Below are 27617 nucleotides of genomic sequence, written 5' to 3'. Positions count from 1 at the left end.
GAATAATTACGGTGGAAGATTCATGATCTAATATTCATACCAGAGTAAGTAAAGAGGGAAAGACTATAAAGAAACGGGTAGAATCGCGCAGCATCAGAATCGCGCAGGCTTCGTTCTTGCAGCATCATCGGGGACAATCTTCATAGCAGTACCAAAAATTCTCACGGTGTAAATGGAAGCTCAGAATTAGTATCGTGGTGTACAATCACTACAGGAACCTGTGATAAAGTTCTCCTATTTTCTGTATCCCTTGTTCTTCTTTTTTTTCTTCTATTTATTGGTTGTGGTTAAGTGAGTGTGTGAATAAATATCTCAGCGCAATGCAATGAGATAAAAATTGGAATACGATTGGAAATAAAATAAACTTCGACCATAGTCTTCAGCTGTCTGCTCTCATAATTCAACAGGATCCTAGGATAATCGAACTCTTCGATGGCAGACCACGATAATACCTACGATGACGAGGTAATTTACCAATTTATTTCTTGTTTTTATTGAATATTCTTTGTTTCAAAATGATGGTCGAAAATATGAAGCTCTTTAATGTGAATCATTGAGAAATTATCTTAGGACTATTATAACGCGGTAGTCGATGGTTTTATAAATTAAACGGGTGTACAGTGGACAACTTTAATATTCAAACACTTTCAGATTTTTATTTTGCTTATAACTTTGTTTAGGGTGAAGGATAAAGTAATTAAGACGCGTATAGTATTCAAACATTGAATTTAGTGAATAAAAGAAATTTTATTTATATATCAGGTGTAGGAATTAGTCTGTGACTCTTTAAAGTAATCTTAGCATTTATTTATTTAAAGAAAATCATATTTATGATACAAACGAATATGACAAATGTATGCTATACATAACCAGAAGGCAAATACGTCTATGCAAATCGAAATATTAATATTACTCAATTAATTAATACAACATATTCTACATGTATTATGTATATTTTTCGTTTGTTTTTTATATTAGTGGACGTCATAAATTAGAGTTATGAATAGAAACAAATAATAGAAAAATAATTTCTACATGTAACAATTGCCAAGTACATTTGTAACCTGTTAGAAGAACAACAATAAGTAAATTTCGTGGACTACTGAACTTCGAATACATAAATAAGTTGTAATGACTATATATATATATGACTGTATATAGATTCATTATAATGGAAATCAGATTGAGAACGGTAATTTAACGTAACAAAATATTGAATACATACTTTGAGTTAAAGTACAGTTGTAAACGATTGAATATAAAGGCACGGAATTAATTTGTACACGTACACGATGTTTCTTATAAAATGAATTTCGAACAAAACGATGTGTAATTTCGATGTCACTTTAATATTCAGACAATTACAAGAATTATTAGTTAAATGTCAGGTCATCGTAAATAAAAACTATTTTAATATTTTATTGGGTATTCTTTTCAACGAATAATTTCTTTGAAACGTTGACGTATATCGGTGATAATTTAAATAAATATTCAGCTCCGATATTTATTTAAATTACTCCATTTCTCTTTTAGTGATTGTTTCAGCATTTCCTTTGACGTTATTTTTGTTTTCATAATTTGACTGTCTAATTCATCCTATAAATATTCAATAGGTTTTGACAATCTCGTTGACATGTGATTTTTTACGAGCAACTGGTCTATTGTAGACATATTCTTTACGAGTTCTGTGAATTGTTTGTGGATGAACTGATTTACCATATTCATGGAACAACTCGTTAGCTATTTTTGACGCCCCAATATGTACGATTTGCGTTTATTTATTATAGAAATTTACACTTATTTTGACTATCCAGGGCCCTCGATTGGCCTTTTTAAAATAACTTTCAAAGAACTTTATAAATAACTTTCTAAAATTGACTTGGCCTTAATAAAACAATATCTGGTACAGCACTCTCACTTGTATAAAATAAAGTCACAATTTCTCGATAGCTGTTGCTATTTTTTATATTAAAACTGGTAAACTGACGTCAAATTAAATATTTTTACTCTTACGTCTTATTTTCACAAATCAGTGAAATTTTACTAATTTACGAATCGACACAAAATTAGTTACATAGGATATATCTTTGATACTGTCTTTACAAATAGAACAGACATTGTAATTAGTTCATATTACAAAGCTGGTAAAATAGGGAGACTGTGATCAATAGAAAGAAGTAAAATAACTCAAAAATAATTAATCTATTACTTTTCTTGGCACGCAAAATGTTTTCTAACTGTTCTCATTTTCTTTATTAATCCAAAACTATTGCTCCTTTTTTTGTAACTAATTTTTCAATTGACTCAGGCACGATGTCTTTTCAAACGTGTGTCGAGGTAAAAATGTCTAACTATAATATTTGATTACTACTTCTACGTGGTATGTAATATATATGTTATATGTTTTTATGATTTGTACACCATGTAATGTACACAAAAGTTCTTCCTTACGTAAAAATAACGAGCAATATACATTATCATCTATCTACTACTATTTCTACTTTATCAAAGTAATTGTACAGTCCAAACAATAATACTCTTTTAATACCAAATATTCTGGATATAATTTAAGCGACTTACCAAACAGACAGAGTATAAAATGAAGTCATAGCAAGATATTTGATCAAAAAACTTTCGAATTTACGCCAGTCTCCCCTTACTATATACCAAAGTGTCCGAATATTAAAGTAACGTCAAAAATTAGATATTGTAACACGCACACCTAGTTTTAAATACATTTCTTGTGAATGTTTCGCGTAAAGATAAGTTCTCATATTCTTAAGAAGGAAGTTCAGTTGAGGACGCTGAAAATGAGGCATTCTTTAAGAATTGTTTAAAAATAATGTATCAAGCGTATCTTTATGAAACTTACAGGGTCTTTTATTGGATCTTTAGCGATGATAAATAATTTTGTTTAGTACAAGATTATACGTGGAATTTTTTAGAAATGCGTAGAAGAGTGCCTCAGATTCAACCGGGCTCACCCCTTAAGAATACGTTGCTGTGATGCCAGCGTTGTGTACAGCTTACACGCGGCGTCTAAATAGGGGTAGCGTTGAGTTTGTAAGTCAGTCGAGTAGGCGCAGCGACACGTTGTGCATCGACTGGATGGTCAGGTGAGACTCTTCACCTTTTTGTCTCAGAGCCATTTCGCTACAGAATATACAAACATGAATCATGTCGTATGAAAGAGGGCAACTACATTAAGAGTTCAAGAGTTAAATGTTTTTCGGGATATTTTTATTTAAAGACAAGAATTTACATAAGGTTTCATTAACTTTGAGAATATTTTAGGTACGCTTTAAAGTATATTTGATCATTTTTACAATACATTTTACATAGGAATTTTTGAGATATCGCATTTTTTTCGAAACCATATTTCTCACAATCTGTGGAAACGATAATACAAAAACTAATCGACTAGTTTTCAAACATTACATACGTTTACTTTATTTACATGCCTTGAGTATAAGGTGAAAAGTGGGAAGTGACATACCTGGACGAATGCTAAAGTTTAGTTTTAAATGAACGGGCGAAGTGTAAAGACAAGTGATAGTCAAACTGCAACGAACAGCGAAACCGTTATTTTAAGTTTATATCTATACTGACAAAAATTTATCGATAATACTACAATAGTCATTGTGCAATCGAGTACGTCGTTACGTCGAGATGATAACCAAACCTTCAAACAAGCTATCAATAGTTGCCGCCTAATAGGGGCATCGCTGCACCTATGAGATGGCAACCGAACCGACAAATCGGCTAGCATAGGTTGCCGCATGAAAGGGGCATCCCTGCACCTATGAGATGGCAACCAAACCGACAAACCGGCTAGCGTAGGTTGTCGCATGAAAGGGGCATCCTTGCGTCTACTTGATGACATCTAACATTTCGTTCACTTATCGTTCAGGGTGCGTCAATCACCAGTAACTGACAGTAACTTTTTGCTAACTTTTCTATCAGACAGCGTTAGTCACCAATGGCTTACCACTAACATTTCCGATCACTAACCTTTCGTTCACATTTGGAAAACTCCTAACACCTGCTAACACCTTATAATACCTTTTAATATCTCCTAACAAATCCGAACAACTCCAAATGCGTTCTAACAACATCTTACATCTCCTAATACTTTCTGACGTTTCCTGATACCTCTCAACACCTTCTAACACTTCCTGACACCTCCTAACAAACTCTTATATCTCCTAAATTCTTCTAACATCTCCTAACAACTCATAGCAACTCCTAACAATTACTGACATATCCTAACACCTCCTAACACTTTCTAACACTTCCTGACACCTCCTAGCAAACTCTGACATCTCCTAAATTCTCCTAATATCTCCTAACAAATCCTAACAATTACTAACATATCCTGACACCTCCTAAAACCATCATACATCTACTAACACCTACGGACGCTGATACAATAAGGTAAGTTTCAAGATAAAATTAAAAATTGACCCACATCATCGAAACTCATGTTCTTCTGATACCAGGAGTAAAAATCCGACATTTCCCATCCCAATTTCGAGCGGGGCCATTTGCAACATTGTTGAAGTTGTCGCTGCTCAAAATTCTACAAAGGTGCAAATTGATTAATTCAAACGTACAACAATGTTGCCAAGTCGAGTCGATTTTTCGGATTTTGTCACATTTTGCCGAACTTCTGAGTTGCCACTTTGTTGTACTTTTGAGCCCCTGCAACTTTGTTGCAATTTTGAGCGGTGTAACTTACAAACGTTGCCACATTGTTGCAAATCGCTCCCCACAGAATCCAACAAAGTTGCAAGTTCAACAATGTTGCAAATCGCTCGATGTTGAACTTGCAACTTTGTTAAACGCTACGCGGGAGCGATTTTGCAACTTTGTTAAACTTGCAACTTTGTTGAATTCCGCGGGGAGCTATTTGCAACTTTGTTGAGTTCCGCGGGGAGCGATTTGCAACGTTGTTGAACTTGCAACTTTGTTGAATTCCGCGGGGAGCGATTGGCAATTTTGTTGAACTTGCAACCTTGTTAAACTTCCGCAGAGAGCGAATTGCAACATTGTTGAATTCCGCGGGGAGCGATTTGCAACTTTGTCGAACGCCCGCGGGAGCGATTTGTAACTTTGTTAAACTTGCAACTTTGTTGAACGCCCGCGGGGGGAGCGATTGGCAATTTTGTTGAACTTGCAACCTTGTTGAACTTCCGCAGAGAGCGAATTGCAACATTGTTAAACCAGGAAATATCACAGATGTGAGGGGAAATTAAAGGGAAATATCACAGAAATGAGGGGCAATTATAGGGAAGTGTACCAGGAAGTAAAGGGAAACATACCAGGAAATGGAGGAATATTAAAGGGAAATGAAAATTTCCACGATGTTGTATATTACGTCATTTTTCATGAGTTATTAGGAGATGTTAAAATATGTTAGAAGGCGTTAAGAGGTGTTAGTTGATACGTACCGGATTTCCTTCGTGCCACCTCTTCTTGTATCATGTTCTCCTGATACCAGGAGTAAAATTTGACCAGAATTTGATACGTACCATGTAATATCCTTTTGCCACCTTTTTGCTTATCATGTTGTCCTGATACCAGGAGTAAAAATCCGATCAGAATTTCATACGTACCATGTAATTCTCGCGCCACCTCTTTGAATATCATGTTCTCCTGATACTAAGATGTAAAATTTGGCCAGAATTTTGATACTTACCGCGTATTCCGCGTGTTACCTCTTTGCGTATTATGTTCTGATACGTGATGGTGATGAGTGAGAAGGTGACACGAATCACATTCGGCGTCAATAGGTGGTAGGAGATGTTAGAAGGTGTTAGGAGGTGTCTGATGTTAGCCAGTGTGTAAGCCCGGTTGCTACATCGTTGGCGCAGAGGTGCCCCTTTTATGCGACAACGTGTGCTAGCGGTTGCCGTCTTGTAGGTACAGAGGTGCCCTCGTTATGCGGCAACCACCGGTAGCTTGCTTAATAGTCCGATTGTTATCTCGACATTGTCGCGTACTCGATTGCACAACAACTATATAAAGATCGAAATTATAAATCATTTAAAAAGAAAGATATTAAACAAATGATTGATCCTGTCGTTACTAAGATATAATTTATTAAAATCTGTAACTGGACGTAGAAAAGTGGCGCAGTATCAGACAACGTTGTCACCACAATCATGTCTTGAGTATTACGAATGTATGTGTAGATATACGTATTGACAAATTGATATATTATGGATATGTGAAAAGAGCAAGGCTGTACTTTGGCAAAAGTTTTCAATTGACAATTTTCGACTTTTGAACATGAATATTTCGAAACAACTACCTTCAATATTTGTAAATGAAATTTATCTGTCAGTGGCATTAGTGAGTATCTTTGTGACAGGAGCTAGTGTCAGCGAACCCGAATCAAAGGAACTGGCGTGGAATTTTGATAGCTCTACTCGTAATTGTTGCGGTCCTAGCTTTGATTGTGACATCGGTTGCCCTACTGACACCACCGGACGAGGGTCCTAGAGTGCGAGGTACCCGATTACGACTCTCCGAGGTATGTAACAGAATTTATGAGTACGTCATTCAAATTGCTACACATTCGTATTTAGTTCGCAGCATGCCTTAAGGGAGCCGTTCATAATCCAAATCGACTATCTCCACTAAAATTCCTTAATAATTAGCTATAAGATCATTTCTTTCTTCGAAAGACATCACCGACCACGGATAGTGTAAGATTCCCTGCACTCACTGTTGGACAAAACCCTGGGCTTCGAATAAATCTGAAGTTTGCCGATACGTTTGTCTCATTCCTTTCTTTAAAAAGTGTACAATAGAGGAAGCGAGACAAACGTATCGGCAAACTTTAGATTAATTCGAAGCCTAAGGTTTTATCCATCACTACCTGTATTGGCTATACTGTACTGTAGCCTATCCATTAAACTCCCTACAGTGGACTACAGACAGTCTACGTTAGGGATTGGTGCACCGTCAAACATTCAAGTTATATTTGATTAGTAAAGTTGTAGACTAAGTGAATTACACAAAGTGTCGAAGGAAACATGTGATACAGGCCTGTTACATTTTTATAACTATCTCATACATGAAAATTAAATTATACTCTTTCACCAAGCCTTATATCGTCCTACAGTTTCATTATTATAAACATTTAACTGCGTTATGGTTCCACCGAGGAACCACGTTAAGGAAGACGTAGTAAGCAAATAACTCCATCGTGACGTGATCACGATCAACGTCAGAATAGTACGCCGATGGGCAAAAGGCTCGGTCGCAATTCTATTCACAAGATCGGAAACTTCAAAGATCTGGACACGGAACCCGACAGAGAAGCCTGCCAATAGAGACCTTAGCGGGTGAGACTTCCAAGTTGGCTATCTCAGTTCAGGAAATAGACTTCACGTATGGGATCACAGGATCTGACAAAGCCAACTAATTTCTGAAAATTGGAGCTGAAAACGATACGACAGAAGAGTGCCTATGAATCACAACGACACCCGCAGCGTCAATACTTATAGTTCTCAGTCGCAGCTGAAGCCTCAAGATCGGAAATTTCAAGAGCCTGGACGTGGAAAATAAACACAGAAGTTTCACAATAGGAACGTCAGTGGCTGAGAACTTTCAAGCTGGCTTTCTCAGATCAAAGACTTCGTTTTGGACGCGACGCGATTCTAAATGATAACGCGTGGTCGACAGCGCGGTCGATAGGGGGAAACCCCCTCCGGAGCTGCAAATTCTTAATTACCATTACGTAATGATTACTTTCACCAAGTAATTAAATAATTGCCATTACAATTACTTTGTCGCGTGTAATGGTATTTGCAATTACTTAACTACTACCAGTAATCCAATTACTTTTTAATAACTACTTGTAACTGCCCAAAAAGTAATTAAAAGGCGTCTCAAATCTAAAGTAGTTAAAAATACCTAAAAGTAATTAGAAGGTAACTACTTTTTTAATTACTTCCAAGTAATTGCAGTTACATGGACAGTAATTGTTAAAAGTAATGATAACTGTCTTCGAATTACTTTTAACTAATCTTAACAAATCTTGATACATTACAGTCAGTGTAATAAGTATTCCTACAGCAATCAATTTAAAATGAATGGTTCCTGTACTAATACTTATTACACTGACTGTATGTACACAGGAAGGTACAAAGTATAGCGTTGTGCACGACTCAATTGGAAAAAAGTAATGTTTACGATGTCCAGTAGGACTACGAATATTTTTCAATACTATGCCATTTATACTAATGCATTGCTATTTTTTAATTCATGATAGAAATATCTATCATCTGCGATGCTGTAGCCCCTGGTCAGCCTATTTCTTAGCTTCTTAGTATTCACCCCTCCCCCCCCCCCCGTGAAAAGATCTGCGCATTTCAGTAAACAAAGAAGAAGAAATTATTTTACTAAAGTGTTACAAACGCATATCTCAATAACTATTGATGATACGAAAACATTGTTTAGACGTAAATTGCAGGATACAATGGGCTCTCTATCGTGGCACAAACGAAATTTTTGTTATGTTATTAATTTAAGAGATATGATGGTGAAGTTTCTGTTTTTTAATGGAACTATGTATACAGTTTTTTGGGGATCATGCGATAGTACTTTTCAAGATGAATTTATCGAGGCTTAATGTATTTACCCGATTTTTATTAGTTTTCAAGCTAGAACGCTTTGGAACTTACTGATTTTCAGTGGAAAAGTCTCGTTTTGAGTGACAAGTCATAAAAGCGGCCCTACGCGGTCACCGAAACCAAAACTTTTCCACTGAAAATCAGTAAATTTCGAAGCGTTATATCTCGAAAACTAATAAAAATCGGGTGAATACATTACAGCTCAATGAATTCGTTTTGAAAAGCACTATCGCATGATCTCCAAAAAAAAATATATAGTTCCATTTAAAAAACGAAACGTTACCATCATATCTCTTAAATTAATAACGTAACAAAAATTTCGTTTACACCACGATAGAGAGCCCATTGTATCCTGCAATTTACGTATAAACAATTATGTCATATCATCAATAGTTATTGAGATACGCGTTTGTAACACTTTACCGTGGACACCCTGTATATACGTACATGACATAAATAGTATATCAATAGTTGTTTATAAGATTTTGTAGCGAAACCTACCTACATTATTCAATTATTTGTTTCTCTCAGGTCTAATATTATAAATAACACATACAATGTGTCACAATCGGTCATAGAATATAATATAATTATAGCAATTGTTGTTGATTTGTCATCCAGCTCTGCTAATACCAGTTAAACTTCAAAACACTCGAGTGTTACGTAATACAATATAATTATTTCATAATGTTATAAACTTGCATGTAACTGTCACTTGAAAGTACAAGTTTACACAGCCTACTGATAGACTTCAAGTTGTGTAGCGTTACGTCGATGATTACGGCAAATAAAACGCGACTTGTGTCGCCGTGTGTACGAAAGTGTCTAGGGATATTGCAATTGGAAAACACCCATATTTGGCGATTCTACGTTAGGCAAACATTACTTAAGCCCTAGAAACCGGTCAGTGGGGAGCTGCCGGGTTATAAAACATACTGTTTCATATTTATTTAACAAGCTCTTCTCTTCAAATTCGACATGAACAGTTCAACTGTCTTCGTGGCGCGCGCTTTCTCGCTTTCTCTCTTCTTCCGCTTTTTTACTATTCCACTTATCAGGCACTCGAATCTCGTTCACAGTATCATCGTATGTGCCCATTATCTTTCACACGAATTTGCTCTCCTTCTCATTCTTTCTCTCGATTATATTCTCCTCTATACATACATATCGAATACTTTGATCACCAACGTTATCATTTCATAGGAATTATTGGTAAGGAACCCTTAGCAAGTAATTTTAGACTGTTTTAATATGAGATGAATAAATTTTCAGATACTTTCCGGAGAATTAGTACCTCTTCTCTTCAATGGATCATGGGCAAGCGAACAACACATTTGCTATAGAGATGCTTGGGGTGGCATTTCTCTCTTACACGTTTCACAAAGAAATGTTACGTCCCGCAGTTTAATGCCTAACGAAACTTTTGTAAGTGCATGATAATCGTTCAAATATTTTTTAATATCGTATTTGATGATAAATTAAATAAGCTAATATTATAGAATTATTTAATCGATCGGACGCGCGTTTAACTTCACGATTGTCTTATTATAAAGCATCTTGATGATCGGAATGTCTTTGTTTATTTACACTAGGGTCTTTATTTCAACGATTATTAAAATCTGTGTTATGCTCCCTCTAAATACATAAAAAAAAATTCCTGCAAAATTTGAACGCTTAATTTCGAGATTAACGCGTGTCTAAAACCTTTGAAAGTTTTAAATTGAGAATACATGCAATTTCTTTAATCGGCTACTTTTGTTTATATCTTCAGTAAAAATTAATGAAATGATTTGAATTTTGGCATGGCAATTACTTATAGTAATTAGAAACAAGCCCTACAAAACCTCAAATTTTTTTATTACTCAACTATTCTATTATTTAACTATTTCTATTACTTAAAACATTCTAGTAATATTATTTTAAAAGTTTTAAATTTGAACTTATTTATTATTTTTTTTATAAAAGTTCCATAAACAAAAATTCTTTAATTGTTCTCATTAAAGAAGATTTTTATCTTTTGTAAATTCTCCACGGAAATCTTCCATTTAAAACATTCAAAATAATAGTTTCGTACATATTTACTGGGTTGATATATAAGGAAATAATTAAGGTAAAAGTCTGGAATTATTAGGAAGTGTTCCTATTATTATAAGTCTGATTCCATTCTAGTCCTACTATTATAGTCTGTCAAATTTCAAATCATTTAATCAATTTTTATCGGAGTTATAAGAAAAAGTAAACGATTACAAAATTGCATCTATTTTCCGTTTAAAACTTTCGAAGGTTTGAGGCACGTATTAATGCTCAAATTAAGAGTTCGAATTTTGCAGACATTTTTTTTACGTACTTGCAAGGTATTCAAAGGGCGCATAACGTAGATTTCAAAACTCGTTGAAATAAGGACCACTCTGATTTACACACATGACTTCTAACAAAACGCAACATTAAGAAGTATTTTTTCATTTAGAGGAGACTGAATCCTGCCAAGTTCTCGTTGTCACCGGATCGTAAATACTTACTTCTAGCACATAATGTGAAGAAACTCTTCCGATACTCGTATTTAGCGCAATATACAATCTATGATGTGAACACACGGTTAGTAAAAACATTTTGTAAAGTACTTTTTTAATTCAATTTACATAGTGTAGAGGATTGTCGGAAATACAGTAGAGTTCCGATTACGGGAAGTTATAAGTAGATGATTTACGAAAAAGAAAAGAAAAGAAACAAATGAAATCAATTTGATAATATAAACCTTTTTTTTGTTCGTAATAAAATAAGATATCACTAATCGAATTTTTGATTAGTTCCGATGAGATAAACACTACGATAAAGAGAATCTTTTCTCTGTACTACATGTTTCAATATTCCAAGATCGTCAACATTATATTAATTACAACATTACAAAATACGTTTTATCACAATAGTCTCAGGAAATGCCTATGTATATATTCCCGTATCGAGACTGTTATTATTCGTTTGAGTTTCGTGGGAAGCAGAAGAGACAGAGGGAAATGGAAAAAGAAAACGAAGGTTATTGTTTCGTACTTGTCCCATGAGTTCTTGATATACCGACGGATTTTCAAACGGTCTAGGGCGTACCAAACACCGCAAGGAATAGTTCAGCATTAGCATCGAATAGTTCTAAGCTCAGATCTTTCTTAAACACAGGGAAATGGTACAAGGGATTGCATTTGGAAATTTGTGCACGCACGAACTTACGCACACGTTTTGTGACGTTGGGGGAAAGATTGTGAATTTCGCCAGTACGCACGCGAACAACCGGGCCCTTACGGTGTGATGACAACACTAAAGTGTGGCAACCATCTTTGGACGCCTTGACCCACAAGGATAGATTTCCATCCCGGAAGTTCAGAAAGCTTCTGGAGTTCATGGAGCTTTGGGGTTGTGTAGATCATACGTAGGTATGTAATATGCAAATTGTGTTTGCTGCCAAAATTCATTTGAAGGAGACGAAACTAACCCCTGAAAATTCTGCAACTGTTCGATTCCACTTTTAATTCGCAAAATGTTTGCGTTAGGACAAACTTTCCAGACAAAAGTTGCTTATTTTAATTAGATCTAGTCAACAGTAGAAGATACGTATGAAAGATAATTATGAATCAGCATGGTCCATTATTTAAATTCAAATAGTAGATGTAGAAATTAATTCAGTGCCTTTATATTCAATCGATAAGTATTTATTTATTATTCATATTTTGTTCTGTCTAGTTTAAATAAAAATATTTACTTGGTATCTTGCTGTATTAATTAAGCGCGTTTACGAGTAGATGATCTTTAGAAGACTACCATTCAAAAACTACATTTCGTATTCCACATTTCGGATCCGGCCTTGACATTTCAGTATGTTATTTTAGAGGCTATAAACTATTAAACAATGCAAAAACATAATCGAATTTCCAACAATTTTACACTGGTGATCCCCCTTAAAGTACCAACCTTCTAAGTTCTCAACCTGATGCCCATTACAATTCATCTGTACACAGGTTAAACCACATTTTTCACAAATTGGTTTGTGATACTGCAGTTAGGAAATTTGCAAGGCATCTTTTCGATCCAAAGTGGCACGAGTACATCCTCGTTGTTGCTAGCTAATCACGAAATTCAAATTGACAGAAGTCTATGGATTATCTGTGATTTAATGTACGTATTAATTTGTCCAATAGTGTGTTATCATAATATTACATCAACTTGAATGAACCTAAGTATGAAGTATACTTAGTCCATCGTTTCGATTGCGAGATTTGTTACAGAATTGTCACATGGGTATACAAAAGGTTAAATATTCTGGTATCTATGTAAGTCCTGCTAGGAATTGTTACTGATGAGTTCACTTGCAACAGAACGAAGGTGCAGCACTCTCCTCTTCCTAGGTTCCTTTCTCTGTCTCTCTTCCGTCCACCTATCGATTTCGAGATTTGTTACAGAATTGTCGCATGGGTCTACAAAAGGTTAAATATTCTGGTATCTATGTAAGTCCTGCTAGGAATTGTTACTGATGGGTTCACTTGCAACAGAACGAAGGTGCAGTACTCTCCTCTTCCTAAGTTCCTATCTCTGTCTCTCTTCCTTCTACCTTCTTTCTTTTCAGCTTATTGTAAGCCAATTGACCCAATGAATCGCGAGGGGGATGCTGCATCCTAGAAAATAGAGACTACGTCAGAATAATAGAAAAGACAAATAGTGGAACAAGAAGAGGGAAGGAGATCAGTACTAATGCACAGTAATAAGCAACGTGAAACAAAGTTGAGAGACAGAGACATGCATCCAAGAAGTGCGTTCTCCACACCTATGGCGATATTTGAAGAGAGAGCTTAGTAGATATTTATTTAGCGAAAGTAACAGTGAAAAGTGGGATGGGATGGGATCTGTAAAAAATATATAGTGTATTCGCACCCCTTTATTAACCTTGAGGAGCTGCAACAACGCCTTCGGCAAGAAATATGCAAAATTACGAAACACTTGTTGTAACGTGGGGACTTGCCGAAGGTCAGAAATAGTTCGGATAACTTTTACCATCAATAACTTCCTAACGAACAAGTTTAGGGCACCAGTATGTTAATACTTTTTTTATAAAGCATAAGAAACTGCATCGTTCTGTGTCGTCAAGAATATAGGTTTCCATTTTAAAAACAAGTGCATTGCATTTTTCTGATGCATCGATGCACAAAAGTGCATAAAATTAGTTGCATGTTATGCGTCATCCGAAACCATTTAACTTTCACTTATAACATATTTTTCTATTCCAAACCGTTTAGAAGGTACAGCCTGTTCTAGTTGCGTGAGACACCCTATATACTGTAACCTTCGATGTCACACAACGTTAGAAATGAAACAAATAGATTACATTTTTCCTAATATTTTATTTACTAAAACCTTGTATTTATAAGTCTTAGTATCGTGGTTAAAATGACTTCCATTATCAAGAATGTTGTTTTGAGCTCAATAAACCTTCCATTACCTTGATTTGCAAGTCGCCTAATATTCCCCATCGTGTAGTGTAAATTGGGTCTGCATTTTTAATATGGCTCTATAAAAGAAATCCAGTGGTGACAAAACTGAGGACTTCGCAGGTCATTTCATGGATTTGTACGTCCAGACTCCAGATGAATTTAGTATTGCGATATTGTCCAAACAATTTACGAGGGGGCTCCTTGTTTGATTGATAATACATAAAACCAAGTAAACAAATTTGAAAAAGTAATAATGTTTGGGCTTAGTGCAGGAAAGTTGCGCCTTTAGGTGAATTACAACTACTGTGTGAAAGTCCAGCCGTGTTAGTTAATATCTTCTGCTTTAACAAGAGCCTTTATATCTTGAAATTTCGATAAAATGTATAAAATGTGTTTAAGTCAGTTTGGAACTTATTGTTCCACGCTTATTAGATCTAGACTAGTGACACTATTATTACACGATACTATTACATGTTTAAATTTGTTTTTTTATCAGCTACAAGTCTACAATATTGAAAATACCCTATTCCATTAAAAAAAAAACATTGATGACGTTAAAATTTCGGAAAATATGACCATGAGCTAATTTGTTTGTCTAACATAGTATGGCCACCCCCTAACCAGACCTTTTTCTCCTCAGACATATCTTTCAGACGTATCATTAAATCTTACAAATCTTAGGTGACTCACCCTGTATTGTATGCTATAACAAACCCCGCCGACAGAATGATACGTTCCAATTCTGCCATTCGGTATTCTAAGCGCTGCTGACAACAAAAGAACAAAACCAACGTAACATGTAACAAATACCGCAAAGAACTAAAATTTCCGGTGACAACGTCCCCCATTTACTAAGTGACTGCGAAAACAACGCTTATAACTATTGAATATAGTCGAATGTAACAGAAAATCACGAGCATTGACAATTCGGTAACCTTATTCTTGTAAATTTACATATTTACTCACTATGTATTGAATTTATTCACTAATTAATAAATTTATTACTTATTGGATATTTAAATTGATCTCTGAATCCTGAACACCAGGATTTTTCCATATTTAGAGTGTCCCATTTAAGGTGACCACCCCTAAATATCTACCCCTAAATATCTGTCTTGAACGATACGAAGAATATATTTTTAATTAATGTAAAGTAATTTATAAGTACAGTTAACAGTTCTTGTGTCGCTTAAAAGATCAAAAGCAATGAGTGTTGCGTTACGTTTTTTAAATGTTTGTTTGGACTATAAATGAACTGATATTGTTATCTGACATGAGTAAATAAACAATTTAAAAGAAAAGGTAACTGATGAGTCCATTAGCAGGCCCAAGACGCAAAGTATTCCCTCACTTCCATCTTTACCCCTTTTCAACGCTCTACACGATTGAAGGATCCAATGATATTAAATAACATTTCCTTAATAAACTATCAGTATATTATTGATTATGCTTTGCTTAGAGATATTACAATAGTAATATGCAAAGAAAAAACAGATATAATTATGTGTCTTTGAATATTAAACCATTAAAATTTGCAGTAACTGTAAGTTAGTTTCCTGATCCCTTTTTACATCGAACTATCCTTGAAAAATGAACATTTCCCTTGGTATCGGAGATAATATTCCGTGCCGCTCTTAACTTCACACCCGGTACATGGTAATCTACAACGACCGATTTCGAGTGCGCGAAAATATTTAAGTTCGTTAAAAACCTGTCTTATGAGTATGTTGTTTGCGTAGAAAATAATTAACCGCAGAAACGTTAATTAATTGTTTGTGCAAGACACAACACACGTGCATGAAAGCAATCGAATTATTAAATAAATCGTTTCGAGAATTGGAACTCTACTGTAATTAGGTACTATATTCAGATGAATGCTTTACGCATCGGTGACTTTAACAATAATATATATATATATATATATGAAACATTTGATTGTTACAGGGAAATTATACCGTTAACCCCGCATCCGGAGAAAGGTGGTCACCCTTACCTTTTATTAGCGCAATGGACCCCACGTGGCCATGGATTAGTCATGGTGCAAGACTATGATATTTATTATATAACTGGCCCTATGAGTAACACAGGATATCGAGTTACTAACACAGCGATTCCAGGTATCCTATCAAACGGATTGCCAGATTGGCTTTACGAAGGTAATGTTATACACGTACAGTGCCGTGCAAAAGCTTCCAGGCAGATAGATTTCTCACCTTATATATTAATTTTACCCAATATGATTGAAAATGGGTATAACGAAACTATAAAATACTAAATTTATTAAACAAAAGTTTTGACTTTATAGAAATAAAGTTTTTAAAATTTAGAAAAATGTCACGAACAAACTGTGATCTTTACTGTACGAGGAGCTGGTCAAGACTGACTAAGAAACGTTATAGGGAAAAAGGTAGAAAGTATTTCTATATATTTCTATATACACTGCAGTTTTTTACACATCCGTTTAGGATCAAGTCCAAGTGGCCTTCTATACATATAGAACAAAACTGTAAAAAGAAACGTGTAGCAATTACAATTCAGTGATATTTATTTAACCATTGAATATCTCGATTTAAAAACAAAGTGACTTATGTCATTGCTCGTATATGAAGATGGACATCAAGAAACTATAAAAAAAATTCTATTATCCGAAAAATCCCTTATCCGAACACCCATGCCATGAACATCATGAAATTCTACTGTATGTATGATATGATGACGGTATGATAAACAGAGTATATTAGAGTAATATTAGTAAAAATTAATTGAAATATAAGGTGAAAAATCTATTTATCCGAAAACTTTTGCGCTCCACTTTTTGTATTATCAAAAGACTTTAAAGTAAGCTTGCTATTATTATGATTTTATAGTGGAGATATTACATTGTGCGGAAGCAATATGGATGTCGCCAGATGGTCACATGATGCTGTATGCTTCTTTTAACGATTCACTAGTCGAGGAAATGCATATATCATGGTTCGGAGAAGGGAACAAAGCTCTTTATCCTGACATAAGATCTTTGCGTTATCCTAAGGTATGTCTCTTATTTTGATAAATTCTCATAATATCTCAAGCAGGTGAATACTTGAATTTATGAATTCAAGACTATGCGTGTGAAAACTTACACGGTAGAATCTTCGTTATGTGAAGTAATTAGTGAACAAAAGTGTTCAGATGAGAGAATTTTTATACAATAAGACAACAAGTGGCTGGCATTTAATTCTATTTACTTTATCGCTATAAAAATCCAAAAATAAACATTTTTACAACGCATAAAATTAGAATTGAATGGGCTCTTCAAATATACGATTACGATGAATCGGTGAATGGAACATCTGAGATTCAATTGTGACCTGTACCAAGCTATAAGCCATTTGAGGATCGCTGAGAGTCAATTGGAAAGGAGCTGGGAACGACTTATTGTTGAATTATTCGTACATAGACATACATTTATGCTGCGACGCTGACGACTGGTGAGACAAAAGAAGCAAAAAAAGACAGAAGATAGACGATAGAAGAAAAGGAAGAAAAAGAATTTGAAAAAGAAAAGATAATACAAAATTAAAATAACAGACCTTTCAAAGATTCAACAGCTAATGACACAATCCTAATCTGGAAAAGAAAAGAAAAGAAAAATGCTTGGAGTGTACAACCTGTACACGTAGAATATATCTTCCCCGCAGACTCTCTATGCCTATAGTAAACGCATATGATCCACATACACTATAAATAAATACGATCAGATTTATTGTTTTTGCAGCCTGGGACACCGAATCCTGTGGTACGACTGTATGTAGCTGATTTGGCAGATCCTAAGAATATTCATACAAAATGGGTGAAACCTCCAGCTATAATCGAGTATACGTGAGTTTTCTTTTAAATTGATATGCTTAAATAAATTGTGTTTCGTTAGGTTTCTAAAAAAAAATCGTTATTATTTAACATGTGTATAAATTAATTCTGCGCTTTTCTAAGGTAAACGTATCATTTATTTATAAATGAAAAACCATACAACTTTCAATCTTCCCAACTTTCACACATTTCGAAAATGCACGTATTAGTTGGCAAACTAACTATTAAAACAATTTGCGCGTTTCGTTATTATTTAATGTAAAAAAAATGGAGGGTAAATTTTAGAGTCTTAACGCTTAACTCTTCTCATCTTATTTCTTAAATGAAGTTTAAATAAACTAGAGTTATAAATAATTGAATGTAAAACGGCACGAAATTAATTTCTACATCTGACATATTCATTAACAGGGAACATTACTTTACGACGGCTTCCTGGGTGTCATTGACGGAAGTTTGTATAACATGGTTAACACGAGCACAGAACCTTTCCGTCGTGACTATTTGTAAGAGTCCAATGTGGCACTGTCAGGTATGTTGTAACTACTAAGCACGATTTTTATTCTTCAACTAGTTTATTAATTGTCAGATTGGGTTAGTGGGTTAAGATGTAAATGAACTGTTCACGCGCGTTTTGCACTATGTAAAGTAAATATTTATTCATGTAAAGATATTAATAAACCTTGACTATTGCCGCGATCGTACACATGGAATGCATAAGGAATAATAAAACAATCGACATCAGCCGATGTCGCTGCCACGATCCAAGCCGATGTCGATATATTTCCTAACGTTAATCTTTAATTAATTTTACATTTTCCGTAGGAAATTCAAAGAATAGTACCTGATTATCGTGGTTGGGTGGACACACCACCCGAACCACCAATCTTCTCAACAAACGGGAGCAGTTATATTGCTATAAATCCTGTTAAGGATGGTCCAAGTGGTTATTACAGACACATTGTGTGGGTGAATGTTGGCCGAAAACTGGTAGTTCCACTCACACACGGAAAATTCGAGGTCACCTCGATAGTGGCATGGGATCAAATAAACAATACCATGTGAGTTTTGTTGCATTGAATCAAATTTGTAGTAAACATTTCCGAAACAGTAACACAAACGTTAGTGTATAAATAAGCTTATAAAGGGTGAGTCACATAAGATTTGTGCCTAAAATATCTTCGTTTCTTTTAATAATACGAAGATACGTCTCAGAAATGTTCAGTTTGGAGGGGGACATACTATGACAGACAAAACAAAAATTAGCTACAGATCACATTTTCCGAAATATCAACATCAATGTATTTTTTTAAATGAAAAAGGGTATGTTCAATATTGTAGTCTTGTAGCAGACGCAAAGACAAATTGAAACGTGTATAAAATGTTGATCTTTGTATGATCGTACACTTTTTTGGGGGAAAAATATGTAAATAGTTGCTTAATCTTCAAAAGTTCCTAGCTCTTTTAATAATAAACATTTTGGATCGAAACTGTTTGTCATTGCAGATCTCATGGAATCCTACAAAAAACATATATAAACTTTTTCTCTAAAATGAAAACCCAATTATTTAAAAAATAGAAGAAAGATTTTTTAAGAATTCGCAAGGGGGGTTGTTCATTGCTTTTGATCAAAATCTAAATTCGTCTATAAAAATTATTTATTACTGGTTCCCCTATTATAGCTCGGGTACCTCGGTATCGCTAAACCCGTACTGTAGTTACAATCAAACATAGCTACAGCATCCCGGGTCGTTACTATTTATGCATCAGAAGTAAAGTTCGTACGCGTTGCAGAAGAAAGTTTCAAACCAAATGCTTATGCGCAAACATTAGTATTATACTTATGCTTTCGAAACAAATTTTGTTTAAATATTTTTTTATACAATGAATAACATTGTAAAATAAATAATACTTAAAATTTGATTCAGCTTGCATAATAAATAGAAATGTATGTAACAATGTTTAGGAATATTTTATAAATGTGAATTGGAAAAGTGTATGTATTGTTCCAAGTTCTTTGGAGTATTAAGGGAGTCAGTGGTCATTCATGTGGAATACTACCAGTAATTTTCTAGATAAAGATATGAAAATAAGTATTCTTATATGGTTTTACATAGCGAATTAAAAAATGGTATATAATTCAATTTAAAAGCAAAATTTTTTCCATATTTTGGAAAAAAATAATCGTATCACAAAATCCATACCCTTATTTGTTTGATTCCTTTCGAAGAGTATGCAAACAAATTTTATTCGAATAACTTCATTTTTTGAAGGAGTTATTTTGACTTATATGGAAAGTTTATCATAACTACCATGTTTTACTTACAATTTGATTGCAAGTTATTCAATGCGATAACGACACCATTCTTGACTCTAATCTAACCTTTTTACTTAGATACTTTATAGGTATTCCAGCAATGAGGCCAGGCCAGAGGCACCTTTATTACGTGAAATCTGAACTACCGCATGTAGGCTCGTCCCTGCATCCCGCTGTTTGCATGACTTGCACAGAAATATTAGACGGGAGTCGGAATAACCATCGGAAAACCCTCGCTCGTCACAATAGCGCTTGGTCGGTCAATAATTATATTCACGACCATTATGAGATGCAAACAGATACTACGCCAAGCGCGGAACAAAAACCGCCGAAGGAGAAAGTTACGAAGAAACAAAAATTAAAAGTACATGCGCCACCAAGTGAGTATCGATTAACAGAAAAAATTCATGATTCAATTGCACATACAGGGTGCCCCAAAACTCCTGTAAGAACCGGAAATGGGGGATAGCTGACACGATTCTGAACAACAATTTGTCACAACAAATGTCTTGCGACAATGTTTTACGAATTATTGGGCACGTTAAGAACGTTTAGGCGTATCTTTAATTTTTGTAGGCAGAATGACAATAAAATTTCGAAATAGTTCGATGATAACAAGAGTACCATAAATTCAGAAATAAATAAGAAGTAAATAAAAATGCAGAGAATTTAAATCAACTGAACACCCAGTTAACTTGAAACTTGTCAAGCATCATGTATGGATTGCAAAAGATTATTTTCTAATACACTCACGAGGTTGTTCATTTTCTAATTTTGCAATAGCATACACGTATAGTGCAAACAAACGATGCAATTACGTGCAGACATCTCAGCTTTTGTTCTTTCCTCTCGAATCCAATTTCCAAACGTGTTAAAGATGCATCGAAACATGCAAAAACACGAATTTTTGTTAAAGAAAAATACTCATTTTAACAAATATCTTATCACTCGTTTGGGTTTCTTGTATATTAATGAAGTATCGTATATAAAGACGATTAGTTTCGAAGGATCGGCGCCCAAATGATATCGAATGCATGATTTTATCGTTTACTTATCCACCGTTCTAACGGAATGTTTCTTTCTTAATTTTAGAGTTTACCGAAGAACCTTGTCAATACCACAATGTTATATTTCCACCAGGCAGTACAAGCTATTTCGTGTTAGAATGTTATGGACCTGATATACCAACCGTTGCTTTGTACAAAACTGAATTTCCTATGCGACGACCTATTTATATTCTACAGAATAATACTCTGTTACGCGTAAGTTGTCTTTCCGTCCCACGGCTGGTTAAATTTTTATTTACAAGATTGAAGTACTTTAATTTCCTCTTTGTTCCCAATAGACACGCACAAATTGTTTTTAACGCTTCACATTTCACTCAGCAGCCTGATCCCCGGAAGTGAATCGAGTCACAACTCTTTTTTGATTGTATACCTCTTTTATTCTTTAATTTTCAGTTATTATCGTGCAATACATGAAATGAGATGAAATTGAGATCATATAAGTATCATATAAAAGCTCGCGACTCGAATGTTGATAAAATATTAAAAAATTGGAAGTACGGTTCATTACACAAACATTTTTTTTAAATAATAACTTACGTGATAACTTTATAGTAAAAATTGATCTTTAAATGCAAGTTGTAGAATATTTACACACAAGACTCTAAGGACTACAAATTAAAAAGAAAAAAATCATACGTTGACATATAAAAGCACGATTCTGTTTTAAAATACAGTCAGTGTAATAAGCAGACTGCGGATCTTTATGCATTTATAGGAAATTTGAATGCGTAAGAACCTACAAAATGCAAACAATATGCAAGAATATAAAAAAGTTTGAAAGTAAAGTTCATGTTATAACATTTGCAGAATAAAATAAATTCCTATTAGGTTCAATTTTTGTAGGTACATTTACAAAGATTTTATTTTGCATAAAGATCCGCAGTCTGTAGTAATAAGTATTCATACAGGAACCATTTATTTTAAATTGGTTGCTGTACGAATACTTCTTACACTGACTGTATATGTAAAATGCACATGCTTCGTAACATTTATGAAAAAAAGTGTGAACCACTGGACTATTCACCTTTTTTCTAATTTTGCAATCAGAGAAATATCTCGATTCACTTCTACGTATCGCCAAGTAGTTTTCCAGCCGAAACATGAAGTAGTGAGGACAATGTATATAGATTGTAGAGTATTCATTACCGTATGCAACGAAAGATACTCATATAAACATATACGGCGTATTTGTTTTCAAGTTAGAGCTATTCTAGTACTCCGATAGTGTGCAGCTGCTTTGTAAAAAATATTCCTTATAATCTAAATAAATCTAAATAATGTTTAGGCAATATGTCATTGAGTTTATCGATCTTTAAACATTCCAGGCGTATATATGTACCTACATTGGATTTATTCACAGTCTTGTTGTGTACGACAAAGTATTTCAACGTTGACAGAGGTGAATAAACAATCATTTTATAGAGTCTCGAGAAATAAAAATGCAGTGGACGTAAGTCTAGAGACGGACCAAGCCAAACGATACGTTGCACAAGATCTCTATCAGTTTGTTACAAAATCGTTCAGTGAACAAATGTCTATTAAGTGGTATTATTTTATGCATCAATCGTATGTGACTTGTTGGGTTGATTTATAGATAAATTCAGCTGCAGTTAAATAACAAATAATCGTGCTTTCGGGGAACATCTTGCAAATAGGAAATTTTTATTTGTTTAGTAAATGGGAACGAGTGGTAATCAACGATGGTGATTATAAAATTGATTAAAATTGATTATGAAGTAATATTATTGAATATTATTTAAATGGAAAATTATGCATTTATGGTAAGTGTAATTATGGGAAAATGTACAAGGATGTGCCAATTTCAAAAATATATAAAATATCAACAATAAGATACATTGTAAAATGTATCTATTATTACTCAAATAGAAGTTTATGCATTTATGGTAACTGGAATTATGGGAAAATGTACAAGGATGTGTCAATTTCAAAAATATATAAAATGTATTTTACAATGTATCTTATTGTTGATATATCATATATTTTTGAAATTGGCACATCCTTGTACATTTTTCCATAATTCCAGTTACCATAAATGCATAAACTTCCATTTAAATAATATTCAATAATACTACTTCATAATAAATTAATAAAGAATCTCTCATTTCTTGATGTACATCTGTAGAAATATGAATTCTCATAAACATTCGCAGTCTAGTTATAATATATTTGGAAATAAATTGTGAATTAAATAATTGAAGCTACATATTTATGAATCAGCCCAAGATACTTTTCAATAGTTCAATCAATTAACTATTCCAGATATTGGCAATAGATTCCCCCAATAATTCTTGTTAAGGAAAATAAAAATTTATCGTGCCTTGCGAACAATCAATTTTGTTAAATCAGTTGTACGAACTCAGTTTGTCATAACTAATTATTAAATGACAAAAAAGACCATACATAGGAAAGATGATACGGGGCATATGTTTATATGAGCGTTTTTCAGTTTCGTGTCGCAGGAGTGAGTCGCACATTTTCCAAAATAATCCATATACAAACGCAAATATTTGTTATTGTAGGAGAGGGTTGCTAATCTTGCTCTTCCACAAGTTAAAACGTTCCCCGTCCAAATAAGTGGCGGATACAACGCGCAAGTGAGGTTGTATCTACCACCTGGCCTGAGGGAAGATGAAATAACACGGTATCCATTAATCGTGCAAGTGTAAGTGTATATTCAGTTTTGATCGAATATATTGCGACAAAGCATGGACAACTTTGTTTCACATATTTATCTAATACTTTTACTCTAATATTTTTTTTTCTATAACTGATCATTTCCATTCTACGTTCTCGTAGATATGGAGCACCAGGTTCACAGCTGGTAACAGACGTGTTTAAAATAGATTGGAACACTTACCTGGCTAGTAGGAAAAATATGATCGTCGCGCAAATTGATGGTAGAGGTAGTGGAGGTCAAGGTTACAAGTTTCTTCACGAAGTTTACTATAGGCTCGGGTCGGTAGAGGTTGCTGATCAACTTGAAGTTACTGAGTGAGTACATATACGTAGTTAGTTCCGTAAATATTCGCACCCTGTGTGTCTATTGAAGCAATTTGTCTAAATTAAATGATATGTTTATATTTAAGTAAATGTTTAATTATAAATACGTACACGAATAAACTGTACACAAGTATATATTTCTAATGAAATATTTATTTGAAAACGTCAAACCTATCATTTAATTTAAACAAACTTCTTCAATAAACATAGAGGGTACGAATGCTCACGAGGCTGACTGTACTTGTATATACAAAAATGATGAGATCGATTGAATAAATAATATGAAACAGATTGAATAACATATGATGAAATCGATTGTTTCAATAGTGTTGCAATCTTTATCATAAGTTTGAGCTCGTATTATAATTTACAAGGTTATTCTCCAATATTTTATTATAAAAGGGAAACCCAACCAGTGGGCCCTACCTGACTTCCACCCTTGGGACCCAGGGTCCCTTGTACACTTCAAGCTGGGGTGGAAGACATAGAGGACGTGCTGGATCACCCACAACACACGCGATAACGAGACAAGAGCTTTCTCAAAAGGGAAAAGATTCGCGCCCGCTACACGTGTCCGTCTCTTATCGCGTCGAAACGTTAATTAATTTTCCCTGAATCTTCTGCTCGCGATCGTCGGTCTTCGTGCTCCTTCGTGTCGCCTCGCTCACGGTTCTCTCCACTCAGGACCTGTAGGAACTTCTTACGGCCGACCACCACCCCGATTGCGAATCGGGAGCAATTCTGGAGTTCCCGTGGGAGCTCCGCAAGGAGGGAGGGAGAGGGTGGTGATGGTTGGACTGTCCACCGATGTGGAGGTGGCCTTATCGGGGCCCTACCCTCGTCACAATTTATTATATTTCTTGATTATTTTTATGGTAACCCTTTGGACACGAGACCTTTTTTTCTGGTATCTAACAGCAACTCAAGATGCTTTATTAGAATTCTATTGCCACGAATGCTAAGCTTAAATTTACTTCGAAAACGAGATCCCTAATTTAAGATTCGAAAACCGGGTCACCTTTAGCTCACCGATGATCATTTTATTGACACTAAAGGGTTAATATATGTCATATATTTGATAACGTCAATGGTGACTGCAAAAAAACTGCGAAACAACGTATTTAATAATTAATAAACTAATACCCTTGAGTTTATATATTTCATTTTTCAGTACGGTGTTTTAATTTACAAACTTTGTATCATATGTATTATAATTGAAATGATATTTATAATGGGTTAAAGTTCGTAGCGTTTTGTCGCTCGATCAAAGCAATAATGCTACGCAGGCTTGTGACAAAATTTGTAGCGTTTACGGACAAAATGAATGTTTTAGACCAGTGGTAATTAAATTATTTGGAAGATGTCACTTCTAAAAACTAGAAGAATTTCATTTTGGCTCTATCAAAATTTTGATGTCAAAGATGCATTACGCTGTGATCGACCAATCACAGAACCATGTGATGAAATCATGCAAATGGTTGAGAAACGCCACGAACTTTTTCGAATACCCTATATTATTATAAATATTGCAGGGGATTCAATTTTACATGTCAAAATTTAATAGTATATCTAATAAAAATATTTCACCTTGTATTTGCAGATACTTGCGGGACTCGTTGCATTTTGTGGATAAACAACGTGTCGCCGTTTGGGGCTGGAGCTATGGAGGATTCGTAGCCGCTCTGGCGTTAGCGTACCCCGAACAAAATGTGTTCCAATGTGGTATCAGTGTGGCACCAGTCGTTTCGTGGAAGCTTTACGGTATACTGCAGTTCGGTCTAATTTTATAAGCTGATCATTAGTTTAACATAGTATTGATATTAAAATAGCATTTTCTACGTTACACAGTTGAAAATTGTGCGTTCTTGCATATAAAAATCTCTTCTGCAATGATAAAATACTGTAGGTAATTAACATATTCAGAAAATGATATCTATTATTTTATTTGTACAGATTCGGCGTATGCTGAAAGATACATGGGTTTCCCAAGCGTTGCATCAAATTATAAAGGATACGCTGAGTCAGACGTGTACGACAAGGTGGAATATTTACGAAATAAAATGTTTTACCTGGTGCACGGCACTGCGGATGATAATGTTCAGTTTCAACAGTCTATGGCACTCGCACGACATCTAGCTAAAAAAGGCATACTGTTTCGGCAACAGGTAATTTTGTTTATCATTAGGACGTTTTTTATTTAGATAAATTTCAATTTTACTTTGAATGCATGCAGCAGTTTATTGAAAATCATGATTGAAGTACAATTTAAACCAGACAGAGAATATCTCTTGCTTTATTGCACTTATTCTTTTCTTTTTTATTGCGCAGAAATTTTTCCAATTTTTAAGAGTAACATCTTTCAAATAATTCAATTACCACTGGTCTAAAACATTCATTTTTGCTGGTAGTAATTTACCTTTGAACGGGATATTCTAAGTCTGAATCAATGTAATCATCTGTCAGTATCCGAGCACACAACATTTTCATCGATTTACGTATCTTTAATTTCGTGTCTGTACGACTTCGATTTTCCAATAGAATCTGTATTGCGATAAAATATTCTTACGGCGATTAAATATATATCATTTATTTACAGGTCTACCCAGACGTGAGTCATACTCTAGCAGGCGTCACGGGTCATCTGTATTTATCGATGGCACAATTTTTGGAAGATTGCTTCCAAAAACGGGCGCCGGCGGATGCGAAAGCTGGTCTAATCAGCGGTGGATCTAATCTGTAGTTATATGTACATAATGAAATTCAAAGATCAATCTAATACTTGTAATAGTATTCCATACATAAATATTACATCTCAATATGTCGAAATTGTGTTCCGTTTATTAATGTCGGTAGGATAAAAATATTTTCGCATTATATTCTATATATTGACTTGATGTAAGGAAAGGGCACACGAATAAGATTAATGACAAACCATTTAAATTATGCTTATTTCATCTTTCGGTCAAGGGCGAATTTTCGATGAGCGAAAGCAAAATAATTGCTTATTCAAGGGTACGAAAGAGACGTCGCTGCATCGAGGGTTAAATGTGGCTGGTTCTATTAAAGTGTTAGATATTCGCCAACTAAGAATAGATTAAATAGTCCAAGTACTATTACAAATTAAAATAGAGAATATTCATTTATATATATTTGTATACATGTATGTACATTATGTAAGTTCTCTTTTAAATTTTAAACGTCTTATGAAAATATTTATCAAGAACAATAATAATCTATATTTTGTTCCCTA

General features: G+C 34.4%; 1 protein-coding gene across 2 annotated transcripts; it reads left to right on the top strand.

Moving 5' to 3' along the window:
* Window positions 1-94: 94 nt before the first annotated feature.
* Window positions 95-27617, top strand: LOC128889462 (inactive dipeptidyl peptidase 10). Of its 2 annotated transcripts, none has more exons than XM_054147115.1 (16): window positions 95-465; window positions 6377-6535; window positions 9915-10067; window positions 11110-11237; window positions 16061-16272; window positions 16984-17147; window positions 17874-17977; window positions 18374-18494; window positions 18788-19023; window positions 20358-20659; window positions 21372-21541; window positions 23887-24029; window positions 24164-24358; window positions 25968-26128; window positions 26321-26532; window positions 26964-27617. In XM_054147115.1, exons 1-16 carry the CDS (start codon window positions 433-435, stop codon window positions 27105-27107), a joined length of 2637 nt encoding a protein of 878 aa, XP_054003090.1. In that variant the 5' UTR covers window positions 95-432; the 3' UTR covers window positions 27108-27617. The 2 variants fall into 2 exon arrangements, with proteins under 2 accessions (XP_054003090.1, XP_054003089.1); XM_054147114.1 differs by having other exon boundaries at window positions 6374-6535.

Source organism: Hylaeus anthracinus, unplaced genomic scaffold (genome assembly GCF_026225885.1).
Source record: "Hylaeus anthracinus isolate JK02 unplaced genomic scaffold, UHH_iyHylAnth1.0_haploid 11997, whole genome shotgun sequence".
NCBI lineage: Eukaryota > Metazoa > Arthropoda > Insecta > Hymenoptera > Colletidae > Hylaeus > Hylaeus anthracinus.
The sequence above is the reverse complement of the archived record's forward strand: the minus strand, read 5'-3'. Positions and strand labels throughout refer to the sequence as shown.